The sequence below is a fragment of the Ascaphus truei genome, chromosome 2, assembly GCF_040206685.1.
Source record: "Ascaphus truei isolate aAscTru1 chromosome 2, aAscTru1.hap1, whole genome shotgun sequence".
NCBI lineage: Eukaryota > Metazoa > Chordata > Amphibia > Anura > Ascaphidae > Ascaphus > Ascaphus truei.
This window is the reverse complement of record NC_134484.1, coordinates 381608312-381629484: the sequence shown is the minus strand read 5'-3', so window position 1 is coordinate 381629484 and position 21173 is coordinate 381608312. Positions and strand designations below refer to the sequence as shown.

General features: G+C 40.9%; 1 protein-coding gene across 13 annotated transcripts in view; it reads left to right on the top strand.

Annotated features, from left to right (window-relative positions):
- Nucleotides 1-21173, top strand: part of ABCB5 (ATP binding cassette subfamily B member 5) — a 170422-nt gene that overhangs the window by 99220 nt on the left and 50029 nt on the right. For all 13 annotated transcript variants that reach the window (XM_075587168.1, XM_075587158.1, XM_075587163.1 and 10 more), the window contains 4 exons: nucleotides 1467-1580; nucleotides 9170-9280; nucleotides 9728-9853; nucleotides 9935-10138. In XM_075587168.1, coding sequence (XP_075443283.1) covers nucleotides 1467-1580; nucleotides 9170-9280; nucleotides 9728-9853; nucleotides 9935-10138 — 555 coding nt within the window. The remainder of the gene's footprint in view (nucleotides 1-1466; nucleotides 1581-9169; nucleotides 9281-9727; nucleotides 9854-9934; nucleotides 10139-21173) is intronic.

Here is a 21173-nt window from a genome sequence, read left to right as displayed (position 1 = left end):
AGTATTAAAGCAAAAAAAAGCATGTTGTAATAAAAAGGCTGAATTGAGGTTTGTGTTCGTGTACTGTATGTGTGTGTGTGTGTGTGTGTGTGTGTGTGTGTGTGTGTGTGTGTGTGTGTGTGTGTGTGTGTGTGTGTGTGTGTGTGTGTGTGTGTGTGTGTGTGTGTGTGTGTGTGTGTGTGTGTGACATCTGGAACAGCTAATACAAATAGGGTTAGTGACCTGCTTTGACAATTAATTAATTCCATTATTTTGCTGGACTGGTCACCTGGTCAGTGAAGGTTAAGAGTATCAACTTGTGCACACCTTTAAGGCAGGTCACATCGGGGGGGAGGAGGTGCACATTTAATCACTTCAATGTTTTGGAGAACACATTGCAAAGGAATGAGAAAAACACTTCAGGACTCTTTTTCAATTAGGGGGCAAATTAATATTTAATAAGCATTTGGGGGATTAGTCTACTGAAGGCCAAGATTGAAAATGTAAAATGTGTCGTTTGCACATTTGCTCATGCTATGCATTTGCATTTACTGTACTTCATGGGTACACTGCCAAAGAAGTACGTCATGTGAATTACAGGCATACCCCGCATTAACGTACGCAATGGGACCGGAGCATGTATGTAAAGCGAAAATGTACTTAAAGTGAAGCACTACCTTTTTCCTACTTATCAATGCATGAACTGTACTGCAATCGTCATATACATGCATAACTGATGTAAATAACACATGTGTAAAAGGCTCTATAGTCTCACCACTTGCGCACAGCTTCGGTACAGGTAGGGAGCCGGTATTGCTGTTCAGGACGTGCTGACAGGCGCATGCGCGAGCTGCCGGTTTCCTATTGAGCGATATGTACTTACTCGCGAGTGTACTTAAAGTGAGTGTCCTTAAACCGGGGTATGCCTGTATGTGTTATGAAAGTGGTGCCGCATTGTGTATTTTATGATAGCCTACATGAATTTCCATAAATTCCACTGCCTAATCGGTAATCTAGAACAGTGCTCTCAAACTCCAGTCCTCAACAACCCCTAACAGGTTAGGTTTTAAAGATATCCCCTGCTTCAGCATAGATGGTTCAGTCAAAACGATAGCCACTAATTGAGTAATTCCTAAAACCTGACAAGTTGAGGATTCGTGAGGATTGGATTTGGGAACCACTGATCTACAGTAGAATGATCTTCTATAGGAAGGCTGCCATGTTGCTTGTTAGGGGTGGAGAAAAGTGTGGAAGGCTGCACATGTACTTGGAATTGGAAGGTACTTTGTGATAGTCATAAAAGTATACCAATATTCAGCATACACCAGATATGAACATATGTATAAAGGAGCCCTGAATATGTACAATTACTACTTGATTAAGATGTAATTAATATGATATGTGTCTACATAATATATACTGCATATACTGTACCAGATTCATTTCTAATATTCGCTGGTGTGGTAATTATTTTTCTTTCGCTACAGGTTTTCTTTTGTTTGATCTACAGCAGTTATTGCATTGGCCAGGCATCTTCTCATTTTGAAGCCTTTTCTATTGCAAGAGGTGCTGCCTATAATATTTTTTATGTAATTGATCAGGTAAGAGGTACATGGCTATTTACAAAATGATTTAATATATCCTGTAAAACAAGAAAACAGCACAATTATAAAAGATTATTTTTCACCTTAAAAACTGTTTATTTATGAGCAAGCAGGTGAGTGTGTGAGAAGTTTTAAAAGTTAGGTTTCCAATATTTTTGAATTAACATTAAAAATGACAGCTTTTTGGAGTACTTGATGTTCGTGATTTACAATTTTAGGGCTAGGGTCCTATCTACTAAATAACAATTTGAATGAAAATCTGCATGTCACGTTTTATGGTGAATTATGGGAATACTGCCAATATCACTAATGTTGGATTTAACCTGCTGAAACACAGTATTCCAAGCTCTGGGAACCGTATAGATACCAACACATTTAACTAATAGTGTCTTCAGGATCAACCCCTTACACAGCTGTCTGTGGGTAGTTATTTTGGCCCTTCTTTGACCTGGCTATGCTTTAAAAGCTGTGTGAGACAGCAGACACAAATTTAAAGGGAGCCATAAAAAGTGAGCAATAAGTGCTCATTTTGTATGTCATTATCCAGAATCCCTGACTGCAGTGTGCAGTGTGCAGTGTGCAGTGTGCAGTGTAAAACAGGTGAAGAAAACCTCTCTGTGAGGAGAGAGAAACAGCGGGCACTGCAGGAAAAAAGTATGACGGCTGGACTGTGCTAAACAAAAATGCCTTTATTTAATCCATGAGCAAAAGATAGGATAAAAAGAGGGAAATAAATCCCCTGAGCGCTCTAACACGTTTCACCCCTATAGGGCTTTGTCAAAGAGTGCTAATACTTGACAAAACATACCTTAAGTAGAGACCCGGAACCGGACGTGACGTCATACCATTATCTGTTGGTACAACCCACCCTAACAGAGTGAGGGCGGTTCACGTGATCCTGAGGTGATGCACGCCAGGGATCGGGTCTCAAAATTTACACACATGCGCAATGGAGCACACATGGAAGGAGAATAAGGGCACATATACGCAAAAAACATATATTAGTAAATGATAAAAACACATATGAAGGAGCATATGTGTATGTATGCCAATAGGTGGAAGAAAAATCAATCATAAGATTGATATTAATTCTATTATATAAACTTAACCACCTAAAGGTAATTAAAAAGTGCATAAAGAAACTAAACATTAGTAAAATCAAGTAAATGCAAAGGAAATCTATATGAAAATTAATTATAAAAACTAATATGAATAAAATGTGAAAAAAGTGGAAAATAAGTATGTATACTAAACTATATTTTAGAATATATATAAAAATATTTTAGAGTATATATATACTATATATATATATATGAACACTATGAATATGTAATATAAACCATATTAAATGAAAATATGATGAAGTGTTATGTGTAAAAGAAATGAATTATCAATTCTAAATACATATGGTATAAAGAATACATATATATGCAACTTCATATGTATTGTACATCTCAAGGAAAATATAACAATGACATAGAATATTTGTTTTGTTTTACATGTAGGTTAATCACTGAATTAATTTGATAAATACATAATCTACACATCAATAAGTCCAAATATAATCAAATAGTCAATAACATTCTGCCACAAGAAATGAATTTCATATAGTCATAAAATGAAAAATGTACAATTATTGGTGAAAAACCTAATAAAATAATTGTATATATATCATGTAATGTTATAATTAATGAAACAATTAATGAATGATACAATGAGTGAAATCTAATTTGGACATAGATGTACAAAAAATAAAATTAAACTTTTATATTCGAATAATATTTGAAAATTATACTCAAGAGGAACCAAAGTAAAGACCGTAAGAGTCAACTACAGTGACATTGGATCATTGGTAATATCACCTAAGATATTTAGGGGAAAATGTTTCAAGAATTATTTAAAAAAATGTTTGATCTCCCAATCAATGTTCATGCCATTGGGAACTAAACTGTCCATTGAAAAAATCCAGAACATTTCTTTTTGATTTAAAATATTCTGGCGATCTCCCCATCTAATCGGAGGAGGAATGTATTCAATACCACTGAATGTTAATAAATTTAATTGACCCATTGAACATTCGGTGAAGTGTCTCGCAACTGGAAATCTTAGATCTTTGTTTTTTATAGACCTAATGTGTTCCATTATACGTAATTTCAATGGACGTATAGTTCTCCCAATGTGATTCTTTCCACACCCACAGGTTAACATGTAAACTACATAGTGAGTATTACAAGTAATACAATTTTTAATTTTAATCTTGTCTCTATGTTTTTTCGTATGGACAGTTTTTATGGATTTAGCATAAGTGCAGACTTTACAAAATCCACACTTATGAAAACCTACTGGTGGAACAAAAGTTCTAGTTTTGTTTATAGGTGCAGTAAAAAGACTGGGTGAAACATAACTTGATAAATTTCTAGCCTTCCTAAACACAAATCTTGGTAAATTTTGAATAGATGGTTTAAGTTTAGAATCAAGATTCAAAATGTTCCAATGTTTTTAGACAATGGTGCGTATTGCATTAGCCCGACGGCTATGTTGGGTAATAAAACATAATGGTGTATCTTGATGGCTAGCTCTAATTTTGTTTTTCTTACATAAAAGATCCGTACGTGGCGTACGATATGCATATTCAAAAGCCCTCTGAATGTCAGTCTCCCTGTATCCTCTTTGGATGAATCTTAAGTCTCGTTCTTTTGCTTGATATAGAAAGTTATCCAAATTCGAGCAAATACATTTCAGCCTCAGAAATTGTGCTTTTGGAACATATCTAAGTAAAGACTAAGGCCTCGGCCAGGCTCCCTGCTGGCGTGCTGAGGCGCGCTGAGGCTCAGGGAAAGCGGGTGCTTTCCCTGGCCTTGCGGTTGCTTACCACACGCGCTGTCAGGGGGCGGGCTTGGGGCAGGGCGGGCACGTCACTGGCCGGGGACGGGCCAGTGACTTCACGGAGCTGGTTCGCCCTCATTGGCGAACCGCTCACGTGACCGGCCTGTCGCGCCGGCAAGTGGGGGAATTTTAAATTCCCCCAAGACCTACACTACCGCGCGCTTGCGGAAGCGTAGGCGAGCCCCTACTAAAGCCGCTCTAATTGTGGCTGTAAGGGCTCAGTGCGGAGCAAGCAAGTAACATGGCTGAGGCCTTAGGATGTCCACTGTCTGCTTTTAAAAACGTATTCCTCGAATTTGGTTTTCTAAACAAGTCAGACTGTATATGGCCGTCTGAATCAATATAAAATTGTAAGTCAATATATTCTATCCTTTGAGAATGATGTAAAAATGTAAATTTCAAATTCAATTGGTTGTTATTAAGGTAGTCCACAAACTCCATCAGTGACTTAATCTCACCTTCCCAAACTAAAATCAAATCATCTATAAATCGCCGATCAAACATAATATTTTTCCGATAAGGGTTGTGTGACTAAAATATATTTAAACTCCCAATCACCCATAAATAAATTTGCGTATGAAGGTGCAAAAGATGTGCCCATTGCTATTCCTCGTGTCTGTAAATAATAATGTGAGTCGGAAAGAAAATAATTGTGAGTTATTAAAAACAAAATGGCTTCTGTAATAAACATGATTTGTGCAGGTGACAATTGTGATTTATTAAGAAAATGTTGAACAGCCGTGATACCTTGTGAGTGGTCAATTGTGGTGTATAATGAAGTAACGTCTAGGGTTACCCAAGTGTAGTTGGGTGATCAAGTGATATCCTCAAGTGCATTTAATAAATGAGTGGAATCCCTAAGGTATGATGGGAGCTTGTGGACTAACGGTTCAAGAAGATATCTATGTATCTTGATAAACCATCTCCCAAAGATCCAATACTCGATATAATAGGTCGACCTGGAGAGTCCACCAGAGATTTGTGGATCTTTGGGAGATGATGGAAAATAGGGATACCAGGGTTAGTGACATAAAGAAAGCTTCTTTCTTTTTCATTCAAGACCTGCAATGTAACACCAAAATCTAGGATATTTGTTATCTGGGCTAGAAAGATATCTGTAGTGTCTGTCTTAAGTGGCATATAATAAATGAGTGGAATCCCTAAGGTATGATGGGAGCTTGTGGACTAACGGTTCAAGAAGATATCTATGTATCTTGATAAACCATCTCCCAAAGATCCAATACTCGATATAATAGGTCGACCTGGAGAGTCCACCAGAGATTTGTGGATCTTTGGGAGATGATGGAAAATAGGGATGACAGGGTTAGTGACATAAAGAAAGCTTCTTTCTTTTTCATTCAAGACCTGCAATGTAACACCAAAATCTAGGATATTTGTTATCTGGGCTAGAAAGATATCTGTAGTGTCTGTCTTAAGTGGCATATAAGAATTTTTGTCCTGTAACTGTCTCATAGCTTCGTTCTTATATTTAATACTGCTCTGGATAACAATTGCTCCGCCTTTATCAGCATTTTTTATAACAATATTTTTGTTATTCATTAAATTGAGAAGGCTCGTTCGCTCTTCTCTATTCAAATTTATGAGCTAGTAAATGCAGGTCACGTTCAACCAGTTTTTCAAAGGTGGCAATGTGTGGACCATTAATGTATGTAGGATAAAAAATAGACTTGTTTTTTAAACCTGAGTCTCTAGAACCAACTAGAAAAGAGGAGATGTAATCAGCATCCTCATCTGTATGTTGTTCATCAAGGAGGCTATTCATATCCTGTAGGGCACACAATTCACGAAATTATGTTAATTCACAAGCATTAGAATTAAGAGAGGGCAGATCAGGATCAACCTGGTCGGCTCTATCTAATAATTCAGGTGTATTGTTATGTGTGCCCCCATGATCAATTGAGTCCTCCCTCAGGAAAAAAAAATTTAGGACTAATTTCCTAACAAAACATTGTAGGTCTATGATTGTGTCAAACAATTTAAAGTTCTCAAAAGGCGCAAAATTAAGTCCCTTATTAAGTAGTGATAATTCCAATATTGAAAGCTGAATCCCTGATAAATGTATCACATCGTTTGGATGTTCTAAGCATATCTCTGTCTTTTGGGTACTGCGCCCTCTCATTAGAGCGTCTGCTCTTTGATCATTTTTTGAACGCCCAAACAATGAGGGAATATATCTCTGTTCACTTGTTGCCCCTTGTCCATGTTCAGTTTCCTGGTCACTCAATACATCTTGTTGTTTTGAAGTGGACATGGTTGAAAGGGAAACTCCATATGATTGGTAGTCACTGTCAGAAGCATCTGAAAAGCTGGATTGTTCGCTTGATTTCTTCTTAAGTATTGAGGGTCGTGGTGTAGATTTATTTTTGGGTCCTGTGTGGCTATACTGTTGATTCTTTTGTGATTTGTTTGATTTCTTATGTGGTGTAGCTGTATTTCTAATGGGACGAGATGGTTTCTGCCAAATATAAATTTGGCCACGCTCATAGTCTTGGCGGTCTGTCAAATTTTGTTTGTTTTTTATCCATAATATCTTGATCCAATCTGGTAATGTTTTGGAATAGTAGTTTGTCATTGCTTACAAAATTGGGCATTAACTCAAATTTGTTAAGTTGATCTTGGAGATTTATTCGTACAATTTACATGTAAAACAAAGCAAATATTCTATGTCATTATTATATTTTCCTTGAGATGTACAATACAAGTTGCATATATATGTATCCTTTATACCAGCGGTGCGCAAACTGGGGGGGCGCGACCCCCAGGGGGGGCGTGAGACTGCCGACGTGGGACGCGGGGTTTACAGAGGCCCGCAAGCTTCCCGAAGGCACTTAAATTAAGTGCCGGGGGAGCTGCAGGGCCTCTGTAAACCTAACTTACCGTGGCTCCGGCGGCTTCCTCCCTGCGTCGCCATGGCAACGCGGCGTCAAATTGACGCTGCGAGGTCATGTGACGTCACGTTGCTATGGCAACGTGACGTCATTACGCCGGAGCGCGGGTAAGTTGGGGTTGGGGGGGGGGCGCGCGGGAGTGAGGGGACAGCCGGCAGGGGGGCGCAGGGAAAAAAGTTTGCGCCCTCCTGCTTTATACCATATGTATTAGAATTGATTATTCATTTATTTTACACATAACACTTCATCATATTTTCATTTAATATGATTTATATTACATATTCATAGTGTTCATATATATATAAATATATACTCTAAAATATTTTTATATATATTCTAAAATATAGTTTAGTATACCTACTTATTTTCCACTTTTTTCACATTTTATTCATATTAGTTTTTATCATTCATTTTCATATAGATTTCCTTTGCATTTACTTGATTTTACTAGTGTTTAGTTTCTTTATGCACTTTTTAATTACCTTTAGGTGGTTAAGTTTATATAATAGAATTAATATCAATCTTATGATTTATTTTTCTTCCACCTATTGGCATACATACACATATGCTCCTTCATATGTGTTTTTATCATTTACTAATATATGTTTTTTGCGTATATGTGCCCAATTCTCCTTCCATGTGTGCTCCATTGCGCATGTGTGTAAATTTTGAGACCCGATCCCTGGCGTGCATCACCTCAGGATCACGTGAACCGCCCTCACTCTGTTAGGGTGGGTTACCAACAGAGAATGATATGACGTCACGTCCGGTTTCGGGTCTCTACTTAAGGTATGTTTTGTCAAGAATTAGCACTCTTTGACAAAGCCCTATAGGGGTGAAACGCGTTAGAGCGCTCAGGGGATCTATTTCCCTCTCTTTAGCCTATCTTTTGCGCATGGATTAAATAAAGGCATTTTTGTTTAGCACAGTCCAGCCATCATACTTTTTTGCCTGCAGTGCCCGCTGTTTCTCTCTCCTCACAGAGAGGTTTTCGTCTATTTACTCCCACAGTTCGGAGCACGCCCAACCGGATGGACTACTATATGGAGTAAGTGATTTTTATTTATATATTTTCAACCTCCCAGGGGAACTTAGCCATTCATGCAGGGTTTACATTTAGGGGTCCTTTGTCGGTCGAGAGATCAGTTCCGGTTAACCCTTCCCCCTTGCTAGGCTAATCCCTTCACTTGGGCTCAATTCAGGTTGTTACTACCACTTCATTAACTCCTTGCCGCCCGGAGCTGTTTTGCATTAAGTATATGGACTTCATATTCCTGGATACACTCTGCAGCACACGTTATTTTTGGAGGGGCTCATCCTCCCCAATAGTTTTCTTTTAAAACTTGTGAAGGAGGATGTGAATATTCTCATAAGTGTTCGTTATCAAGAATAATGTGTGATTTCAGTTTTGTGAGTTGCTACATTTAGGAAGGATGTATCAATATTTTACTTAATTATTGCACTAGATTAAATAGGCTGTAAGTAGTCTATCAAAAACACATCCCATTTGTGTATCAATTAAAAAAATGATGCAAAACACAGTGGGTTTTTTCAATGGAGCTAGTTAAAATGCCAGAATATGGTAAGTTTTGATGATCTTTATGAAATATTATTTCCTGATATATAGTACAGTATATACTGTACATATATCTGTAATTTTAAGCTAACACTATGTGTAAAAGAACACGTTTTACAAAGGTTATGGCTTTTCCTATTGCATTATATTTGATAAATCTATAATAATACTGATAGTAGTATGTTTCATGTATCCTCTCCTTCTGATCATTTTAGACTTCTACAATTGACAGCTTTTCAACAGAAGGATATAAGCCAGATAATATAAAAGGCAATGTGGAATTTAAAAATGTTAATTTTTTTTATCCTTCTAGACCCAATGTTCAGGTAAGAAAATAGAAGACATCGTTACCAATTTTTCTAAATCATGACATTGTTGATCAAAAATCAAGTGTTTTTTTTTTGCATAGATTCATACATTTTTGATAATTACCATTTGAGAATTGCTGTTAAGCCATACTGTATCTTTATTTTAATTGTTCAGATCTTTAATGATCAATTTACTATTTTACTGTATGTATTTTTACTATGTACTGTATTTTACTTTACCTTTTCTTCTATATCCTCTCTCGTTTTGGTGATATATTATTGCATGGTTTTGAATGACACGAGTCTATAAAAGAATAGGATCTCTGTTTTTAGAGGTAGAATCAATTAAAAACAACACATGAAATTGAGCTCTCCTTTACCATGAAATAGTGTCTCACACGAAAGAGAATACATACTTTTTTTCCTTGAATAATGTTCATTGTGTTTTTTTTTATCCACATGAAGGTTTTAAAAGGACTTAATCTAAAGGTTAAATCTGGGCAAACTGTGGCATTGGTTGGACAAAGTGGATGTGGGAAAAGCACAACAGTGCAGCTTCTGCAGAGGTTATATGATCCACAGGAGGGAATGGTAATAGCACTATTTCTCTGTAAGAAAACGTTACCTGTACATTGACTTTGAAACTCCAAATGATTCCAACTGTTTTTTCAGATTGTGGTTGATGATCATGATATAAGATCCCTGAATGTGAGACATTACAGAGAATGCATAGGTGTGGTCAGCCAGGAGCCTGTCTTGTTTGGAACAACAATTAAAAACAACATAAAATATGGGAGAGAAGATGTGACCGATGAAGAAATCGAAAAAGCTGCTAAGGAAGCAAATGTCTTTGACTTCATTATGACACTGCCTGATGTGAGTATTTAAATTCTTAAAAAGAACTTCTAGAACCAAAGTGGTTAATATATTCTTCACATAAGAATATCTTAACCAAAGACATTTCTTTTAATCACAATGGAAAATCAACTTTATAGTACTTTAAAATAACACATATACAGAAGGAATGAAATCTGCGATTGTGCTGTCTTTTAATGTACAGAAATGGTCAATCTGAGCCCTTGCAGCTGTCAGCCTGGAGATACTTCTAAATTTCCTTTGTGAGATCTCCTCAAGGAGGTCTCACAGAACCAAAGACAAGAACAAAATGTAAACAGTGCACTGGGTGTCAGTAATTTAAAATAAAATATAGTATTTTAATTATATGGTCCACTAAAAATATATAGTGGGCCACAAAGAGCAAGTATCAACAAAGATTAAAAGAATTACAATAGCACTCTATGGTAACAATAAACCATAATGATGACATGAAAAATAAAAATGAAACAATAGCCTACATTCTCAAAGAATATAGTAAATAATACAATTAATTTAAACTAAACTTTACTGAAGCCAGCCAATCAGGTAGAATATGCTTCCCTCCCTTTAAGATGACTTCAGCAAAAACAAAATGGAAGCCATCACATGGTATACTCGGTAAATATACCATGTGATGCCTTTCCTTTTTTGGAGTGATGTGACATCATCAAAAAGGGAGGACAGATAGCTTATCAGGTAGCATGCCTCCATCCCTTTTTGATGACGTCACATCACTCCAAAAAAGGAAAGGCATCACAAGGTACATCTACCAATCCGATTGGTGGGTATGCCATGTGATGGCCTCCATTTTGTTTTTGCTAGAGTGATGTCATCTTAAAGGGAGGGAAGCATATGATACCTGATTAGATGGCTTCCCTCACTTTAAGATGATGTAACATCATTGGGGGGTGCTATTTGACAGTGAAATATGATATCACCAGCCTTATTAATGCAGAAAAAACACTAGGCGCTCTCTTATTGTGATCTTAAGTCAAGTGACTAGATACAAAGTAAATGAATGATAAATTGTGCATGTAATAACACACGTGAAGGATGATATGCAGTCAAACTGCTAAACCATTGAGGATCCTTCTTCGATCCTTTGTAGATAGCGAATGATGTTGTATTTATCGAGCGCAGAATCATAGAATAAAGAAAAAAGCATATAGTACAGGGTTGCATATATTCCAAAATAAGAGTCAACAAATACTTGGGGAGGCAAGGGGAACAAATGGATCACAGAAGCCTGATGCATCTGTGGGGGTGGAGTGTAAAAAGAAACCGGAGAAGCCTGATGTAAGTAAGAGCAAAAGATTGGACAAGCTTCAAGCTTCATGCTTCATGCATTGGCCGGTAGAGAAAGGCACCTGAGAAACCTAATGCTTGTTGGGTGAGAGGAGAAAGGGATCAGAGAAGCCATATGCTTGGGGGGCGAGAAGGAGAAAGGGATTGGAGAGAACTCATCTTTCTGGGGACTTTATAATTTTAGGTGTTTCATTTAATATTTACGCTACCCATTTCTTTCTTTTTACATCTGTATCAAGCCTGAAACTCCATTCAAGTCCATTTTGTTGAACCTTTGTTGAACCAGGGAGGTCCTCCGTAGCTGAACCACACAGGTCCCAAGGAACTTACTATTGAAGTTGTCAGTATTACTTTGTGGTTTTTAAGGGACTTTAAATGTTTATTCAATAGGAAGCTACAGCTAATGATATAGTAGCTTCCTATTGGCCCGAGATTTAGCAGCTATCATGCTTCACTGGTAAGTATCTTGGAAACCGGTGGTACATAGAGCTAAAAATAGTGGTGTTTGACTCAGGAGGACACCCAGTTCCCACCCTGTAAAATAAATGAGGATTAAAAAAAAGTAGGAAGAAGTGCACATTTAATGGTTGAGGGCAATAGTGGGGTAATATTGGTTATTGTGAATCATAGATCTTAGAGGTTACATTACTGTAAGTAGAAGAAAAGTGCTCAAAACATTTTCACCAAGGCTGGAGTATGTTTGAAAAGTAATTTCTGGAATCTTTAAAACATTATAAGATATACATTATGTTTAATGATAAGCTATAGATTCCAAAACTGAGGGCCATATTAACAAAGCAGTCTTCAGTGATAAAGCACCTCCTAGAACTGGAAGATGTCTGCACTGCTCACTCGACTGAAACAGCCCTCACTAAAATAACTAATGGCCTCCATGCTGCCAAAGACGGAGGTTATTACACTCTGCTCATATTACTCGACCTCTCTGCAGCATTTGACACAGTGGACCACCCTCTTCTCCTTCACATTCTCCATATTCTTGGTATTTGTAACAAAGCTCTATCCTGGATCTCCTCTTACCTCTCCCATCGTACTTTCAGTGTCTCTTCTGCTAACACCTTCTCCTCCTCCATAGATCTCTCTGTGGGGATGCCGCAGGGTTCTGTCCTGGGACCTTGTGGCAGGACAGCCTGTAGCCAAGGTCAGGGAACAGTCCAGATGTGTAGTTTCAGGATAAATAAAAACGTTCAGTGGCTTTATTTCTCCACAGCAACATAACATGCGGGTACACTGTCCCTTTAACAAAATAAATCCTGCTCCACTTTGGGAGAAACTGACTAACACAGCAGGCCTATCTAGCAGGCTGGCTGGCTAAACCAGAACCAAACCATAAGGGTACTTTTAAGCAGTCATGAAAACAAATGAAACAAATCTTACTTGGCTGCAGTAAGTAGTGTGCTGTATCCGTCTGCTAGCAGCACATATATCCATGTGCTCTGGTATGAGAGAGACAGCTACTGCTAGTAGCAAGATCCTTATCTACCTTGCTGGCTCTCAGGTGTCAGCTTACATCCTGATTAGCTAGCTTCCACCTGAGTTAACCCTTATGAGTGCTGGATGAAGCACTCAGACATATGTTTCCCAGGCATAATTGATAGGGGTTGACTTCACCCTGTCACATACCTCCCCTGTTTGTGTGTGGCTAGTGTCCCACACGGCCCTCCACTCCTTCTCTTGACAAAAAATCAGCATTTCCATGGTCCTTTCCAGGTCTATGCTGAATATCAAAAGAGAAGGGTTGGAGGGCCATATACCACCTGGTCAACCTTGGATTTGTGTCCTTCATGGTGTTTAACCACTTCAAGGGCGCATGGTCAGTGACCAGGGTGAAGTGTACTCCGGCGACATAATGTCTCAAGGCCTCAATTGCCCATTTTACAGCGAGGCACTCCTTCTCAATAACGGAATACCTCACTTCCCTTGGGAACAACTTCCAGCTGATGAACAGTATGGGGTGTTCAACACCATCAAATTGGTGAGACAGCACTGCTCCCAGTCCTACCTCTGAGGCATCCGTCTGGATGATGAAGGGCTCTTTAAAATCTGGGCTCCGAAGAGCGGGGCCCTCTGACAGGCACTTTTTAAGCATGTCAAAGGCGTCTTGGCACTCCCAAGACCATTTAACTTGGGTCGGGGCACTATTTTTTGTCAGATCTGTTAGGGGTGCAGAAATTTCTGAAAAATTGGGGATAAACCGCCTGTAATACCCTGCTAACCCCAAAAGGGCGCGGACCTGTGTCTTTGTCTGCGGGGTGGGGACTTCCTTTATGGCAGCCACCTTGCTAGCTAGTAGCCTTACTATCCCTCCCCCAACGGCATAGCCCAAGTACTTTGTAGTGGATTTACCCAGGGCACATTTTTTGGGATTTGCAGTGAGCCCTACTTCTCTTAAGGACGTTAGGACTGCCCTTAACCTTTTAATATGAGACTGCCAGTGTCTGCTATAGATGACAATGTCATCCAAGTAGGCCGCGGCATATGCCCTATGGGGTCGTAGTTCCTTGTCCATTAACCTTTGGAACGTGGCTGGAGCCCCATGTAACCCAAATGGCATAGTGACGAATTGGTATAAACCGAGAGGGGTGGCGAAGGCAGTTTTGCATTTGGATTCTTCCGCTAGAGGTATCTGCCAATATCCTTTCGTGAGATCTAGGGTGGAGATATACTCTGCTTTACCAAGAGAGTCAAGCAATTCATCCACCCTAGGCATTGGGTATGCATCGAATCTGGATACAGCATTTACCTTTCGTAGATCCACGCAAAACCTCACCTTCCCATCTGGTTTAGGGACCAACACTATAGGGCTACACCATTCGCTGTGGGACTCCTCGATCACGCCCAATTCCAACATGTCTATTATCTCCCTCTCTACCAGGTCTTTTAGGCCCTCTGGCAACCTATAGGGACGGGACCGTACTTTTACGCCAGGTTCTGTCTCAATCCTATGGGACACTAAATCAGTCTGCCCTGGCAACTCCGAAAAAACATCTGGGAACTGGTCACACAATTCTAGTAGGTCTGACCTTTGTTCCGTTGTTAACTGCCTTCCCATGGGAACCTGATGGTCATTGTACGTACTACCCTTTGGAAGCTGTGGACCCAAATCCGTCTCTCCTTCTCGAGGGTGAATGAACAGCGATCTCATCGTTTTTCAGGAGGTTCACGTGGTATATATTTTTTACCCTTCCTGGACCCTGGTTGAGAGATCTCATAGTTCACCTCCCCGGTGCGGCGGAGAACTTGGAAAGGACCCTGCCACTTCGCAAGGAGTTTACTCTCTGATGTCGGTAGTAGTAACATCACTTGGTCCCCAGGTTGGAAGACCCTCAAGCGAGCATTTTGGTTGTACTGCCTCTCTTGACGTTCTTGAGCAGATTTGAGGTTTTCCTTAGCAAACCGACCTATCATGTCTAGGCGGTTTCTAAGGTCTATGACATACTGAAGGGTATTCTTGGAGGGGGAGGGATTCATCCTCCCAGGATTCCTTCAGTAGGTCGAGAATACCCAGAGGTTGGCGTCCATATAGGAGCTCAAACAGGGAGAAGCCTGTGGATGATTGGGGAACTTCTCGTACCACAAACAACAAGAAAGGGAGAAGTTCATCCCAAGCTCGCTTTTCAGTGTCCACAAACTTCCTAAGCATGGTTTTTAAAGTACGGTTAAACCTCTCTACCAATCCATCAGTCTGAGGATGGTAGACTGAGGTCCGGACGGATTTTACCTCCAATAACTTCAGGACATCCTGCATTAACTTTGCCATGAAATTTGTTCCTTGGTCAGTTAACATTACTTGGGGAAGTCCTACCCTAGAGAACAGTTCTAACAGCCTGTGAGCAACTTGTTTAGCAGTGGCTGATTTCAGAGGGAAGGCCTCAGGATATCTGGTGGCATAATCTACAACAACGAGTATAAATTTATGTCCCTTCGCAGAGGGTTCTAAAGGTCCGACCAGATCTACCCCAATTCTCTCGAATGGGATGGCTACCAAGGGCAGAGGGACCAAGGGAGCCGGCTTTTGTCCTTTTTGGCTAGTTAACTGGCATTCAGGACATGTCTAACATAGTTTCATGATGTCACCATGTATGCCTGGCCAGTAAAACCGGGACGAGATGCGGTCCGTGGTCTTATCTCTGCCCAAATGACCACCCATGGGAGAGTATGGGCTAGGGTGAACACTGTTTTAATCAACCCTTTAGGGACTAGCATCTGTCGAATGACCTCCCCTGTTTGTGTAACCTTATTGACACGATATAGGATGTCATTCAACAGTTCAAAATGTGGAAACACTTTTACACCTTGTTCATCCATTATCTTGTTGTTGACCTGTAGCACCTTCTTATATTGTCAAGCCAGAGCTGGGTCCTCCCTCTGCCTCTGACGGAAGTCAGGAAGATCCAGTTCTGGCAAAATTCCCGTATCTATCTGTTCCCCACCCTGGTCATCCCCGGCCATGACCTGCAGTCCTTTGGGCAGACTAATGTTACCAAGAGTCCCAGCCTTTCTTAACCAGTCCTCTTTTTCCGCACGTCTCTGTTTACGTGTCTTTGGGACATGGTGCCTACGGGGGAAAATCTCTGGGGAAAAAGGAAACAAGTCTCCGGGCTTCTCCAGTACCAGAGAAGTAGGCTCCGTAGGAGTAGGGGCCCACAATGTTTCGAAGTAGGGCCAGTCTCGGCCAAGTAGAACAGGAACAGGTAGCCAGGGCGCAACTCCCACTAGTAGGCTAGCCTCTTGATCCTGGATACGCAGTAGAACGTTCGCCGTCGGGTATCTCTTTGTATCCCCATGGATACATTCGATATTCCAAGGAGAGTCATAAGATAGTCTATTGCTTGGAATTAGGCCCTCAAGGATCAGGGTTTTTCCAGAGCCCGAGTCCAGCATGGCTTTTACTTTTTTCCCCTCCAGAGATGCTGGGAGTAACCACGGATTGTGGTCCCCTCGGAGACAAGCTGTGGCAGTGGTTCTGCCATATGAACAGTCCATCTCCTCATCTCCTGAGTCCGCAAACTCGGTCGTCCGCGGAAGCTCTCGACGGGGCTCGGTGTTTGGACCTCTCCGCTGTTGGATGGGATCCTCCCTTCTGGTTGGTGGGGTTATCCTCTCCACCAGATGGGTGACAGGAGTACAGGTTCTCGGGGAATACTGTGGGTGGCGGCTTCCCTTGAGTGATCCAGTGACCTCGGACCCGGGACGGGCGTCTCTGCGGGAATTTGTACCAGGAACCCTCCGAGATGGGAAAGGGTCTTCTGATCGGGTTAACTGGATCTCCTGAGCTGGCGGGTTGTAGACTCCTCGATTGTCTGCTCTCCTGCCTCTAGCATCACCGGAAGCAACTGGTGTTTGCACCGGCCATTCCCAGCTATCCTGTTGGATGTCGTCGCCCAGAAAGTTGTCCACCAAGCGGACCGCTGAATCCAGGGAAAATGCAGCGTGTCTTTTTACCCAGGAGCGGGAGGAGGGGGGCAGTATCTGTATGAACTGCTCGAGCACAAACTGTTCAAGGACCTCTGCCTTGGTATGTTTTTCCGGTTGTATCCACCTGGTACATAAGTCTACTAAGCGGTGGGTACGACCCGGGGTCTGTCTTTGTTTGCATATTTGACTGTCTGGAACCGCTGTCGGTAGGTCTCTGGAGTGAGGCCTAGGCGATCCAGAATAGCAGCCTTTAGTTTCTGATAGTCCATGGCCTCGTCTGCTGGAAGAGCTTGGTAGGCTGCCTGAGCTTCCCCTATGAGGAGTTGAGCCAGAGTCGTTACCCAGCGATCAACTGTCCAGCTGTGGGCCGTGGCTACCCTTTCAAAAGTGAGGAGAAATGCCTCCGGGTCTTCGGTTGGTTTCACTTTAGGCAGCATCACCGGTGGGTTATTTGGAATAGCTGGTCTGCCTGGGGCTGGGCCTTCAACTAGCAGTTGGAGTAGCTTTTCTTCCCGCCGGGCCTGTTGCTCATCTTGCTGGGGCTGTCACTCATCTCGCTGGGCCTGTCGCTCAGCTTGTTTCTCTGCTAGCTGGAGCTGTTGCTCAAGGAACTGAGAAAAAAAAATTCTCCATTTTTTTTCTTCTGTGTGGCCCTTCAGATACAGGGGCCGTCCGACATCCCACTTCTGATACCACCTGTGGCAGGACGGCCTGTAGCCGAGGTCAGGGAACAGTCCACATGTGTAGTTTCAGGATAAATAAAAACGTTCAGTGGCTTTATTTCTCCACAGCAACATAACATGCGGGTACACTGTCCCTTTAACAAAATAAATCCTGCTCCACTTTGGGAGAAACTGACTAACACAGCAGGCCTATCTAGCAGGCTGGCTGGCTAAACCAGAACCAAACCATAAGGGTACTTTTAAGCAGTCATGAAAACAAATGAAACAAATCTTACTTGGCTGCAGTAAGTAGTGTGCTGTATCCGTCTGCTAGCAGCACATATATCCATGTGCTCTGGTATGAGAGAGACAGCTACTGCTAGTAGCAAGATCCTTATCTACCTTGCTGGCTCTCAGGTGTCAGCTTACATCCTGATTAGCTAGCTTCCACCTGAGTTAACCCTTATGAGTGCTGGATGAAGCACTCAGACATATGTTTCCCAGGCATAATTGATAGGGGTTGATTTCACCGTGTCACAGACCTCTTCTCTTTTCTCTGTACAAACTTTCTCTAGGTGACCCAATCACATCCCTTGGGTTTAAATATCACCTCTATGCTGACGACACACAAATTTACTTTTCAACCCCTGACCTTACACCTGCTGTACAGACTAAAGTTTCGGAATGCCTCTCTGCGATATCATCCTGGAAGGCCCTCCACCAACTTAAAATAACAAAAACAGAGCTCCTCATTATTCCTCCCAAACCTGTCCTTACTACCTCCTTCCACTTTACTGTCGGAAGTACCATCATTCACCCAGTAGCCCAAGCACACTGACTAGGGGTCACACTTGACTCCTCTCTCACATTCAAAATGTCTCTAAAACCTGGCGGTTTTTCCTCCGCAATATTATAAAGATACGCCCTTTCCTCTGTTGCTCAACTGCTAAAACTCTGACTCAGGGCCTCATTCTCTCCCGTCTCGACTACTGTAACCTCCTGCTGTTCGGCCTTCCTGCCTCTCACCTGTCTCCCCTACATTCTATCCTAAATGCTGCTGCCAGAATCACTCTACTCTTTCCTAAATCTGTCTCAGCGTCTTCCCTGCTGAAATCGCTCTCCTGGCTTCCTATCAAATCCTGTATCACAAATGCAATTCTCCTCCTCACTTTTAAAGCTTTACACTCTTCTGCCCCTCATTACATCTCATCCCTAATTTCTCGCTATGCACCATCCCAACTCTTGCGTTCTGCTCAAGGATGTCTTCTCTCTACCCCCTTTGTATCTAAAGCCCTCTCCCGCCTTAAACCTTTCTCACTGACTGCTCACACCTCTGGAATGCCCTTCCCCTCAATACCCGACTAGCACCCTCTCTATCCACCTTTAAAACCCACCTTAAGACACACTTGCTTAAAGAAGCATATGAGTAGCACCGTAGATATTACTATACACATGATACATAAAGCTTGGCCACTTGCAGAAGCACATACCAAAATGCCCTCCTGCTGTCTCTGTATGTTCCTCCTACATAGCAATTAGATTGTAAGCTCCTCGGAGTAGGGACTCCTCTCCCTAAATGTTACGTTTATGGCTGAAGCATTTATTCCCATGACCTGTTATTTATATTATTTGTTATTTATGTACATTAATGGCGCTATACAAATAAAGACATACATACATACATCACATTTAAGTCAGTGTACTTTAAGGTATCTTATAGCAGTTGACTGCTTCGTAAATATGCACCTAAGTACTTTTACATTCATATATGTTCCTAAGCATGGCTGTGATATTAAAATGATATATACAGACGAGACAACGAGTATTCTAAAGCTTGCCTTAAACTAGCCCGGGTACATGCAGGGTGTAACCTGGCTAGTTTAAGGCATGTTTAAGGCATTTCTGCATTGACTAATGACCCATTGGATTAACACAGCAGGGGTCCCTGGCAGTCCCATTCAGTTTGAATGGGACTGCCAAGGACCCCCGCTGTTAATCTGATGGGCCATTAGTCAATGCAGAAATGCCTTAAACTTGCCTTAAACAAGCATGTACCCAGCATGTACCCAGAATGAACCTGGGTCTTTTTGGTGATTGCCACTGGTTTGTGTTAGAATAACCGTCGGCACTACAGTAGTAAAAACGGTATATATTTTTTTGGACGGTTGAATAGCCAGCCCAATATCCTCAGCTACTTGAGTGAAACATGGTTTTGTCAGTCCAGTGACAAATGAAAGACATTTTCTTTATACAAATGTTTTGACACAGATCTACAACAGAATGAAGGCATTTTATTGCTCACTATTTTGATGTATTTAATATAGTAGTGCTGCCAATATTTATCAATGTTTTAACAAATATAGTACAGATGGATAACTCTATAAAATATTACTAGTATAATTAAAATAGGATATAATTGTACAACAGTGTGTTGGTCATCTGTCTACTCTCAATCTGGCTACAATAGGAGGTTTTTCAGAACCTACATTCCACACTTACTGTATAAACAGTAACGGTAGGGGTAGATTTTGATGCTTTTATAAAGGTTAACCCTGCCATTACCCCTACCTGTCAGTAATACAGATGTAATGTGTTGTGTAGCCTGGTTCCAGCTTTTTATTCAGGGACCATGGGTTAATTCTTTACTGAGGAGAAATGTTGCAAGTTGCCTGTGACCTTTCAATGTAATACATTTTATGTAACTCTTTTAATGTTGCATGTTAACCCACAATAATGGGCTGGGTCATATTGAAGGCACCTGGCCTTATCCCTCCCTCAAGTGTATGTTGTGCCATGGGGTATAAAGGTGGGGAGGGACGCCTGTGTTTGCTAGTTCTAGTGGGGATTAAAGAGCCTGTTCCAACCAGGGCCTGTAGCAGTTATAGGTCCCAGAGTTCTAGGCTCATGTGTGAGACATTTGCGGTATCTGACAGAAGTGCCTGCTGAATACTGAGTGGGAGCAGAACAGGGAAAATCTCCTCACAGAGGTCCCTGCGCCTAGGCCTGTAGGGTATTCCCCAGTGTATGTTTTATGTCTGTGAACAGTTGTCATTTTCTTTTACCAATAAATTCACTTTTATTAACTCTGTTGTTCTGTCTGGCGAGTTGATCCCTGGTGTGTTAGTCCTGGTCTCCAATGACAATACGTTTTTAAGGGTTTATGAATTTAGGAATACATTACTGAGGGTCTGGTTACTTATTGACAAGCTGCTTACTTTGCAACTGAACCAAAAATTGGCTGATTAAAGAGTTTTGCTTTTTGGTAATACTGTTTGTTACACGCAAAAACCAGTACAGCTTCAACATTGTAGCTCCTTCTATGCGATTAGAACAAATATTAGCATTTATTTAAAGAGTGATTGATATAACTACTGTAATCATTATACCACATAAAATACAAACAAGCTTACATTTCAAAGTGCATCAGAGAACCAATGTATTTTTAATTATTGAACTTATCTGTGTTCCATCTTAGCCCATTAGTCTCTTTTCAAAATTTGTCTTAGAATTGTAATACTGTCGTTTACCGGACACTCTCAGTTATGAGATCTATGCAACTTTAATAGAGGTTCCTGGAAATGTAATGTGTTATGAACTCTGATATTTAAAAAAAGAGCCATTTACTTCAAATG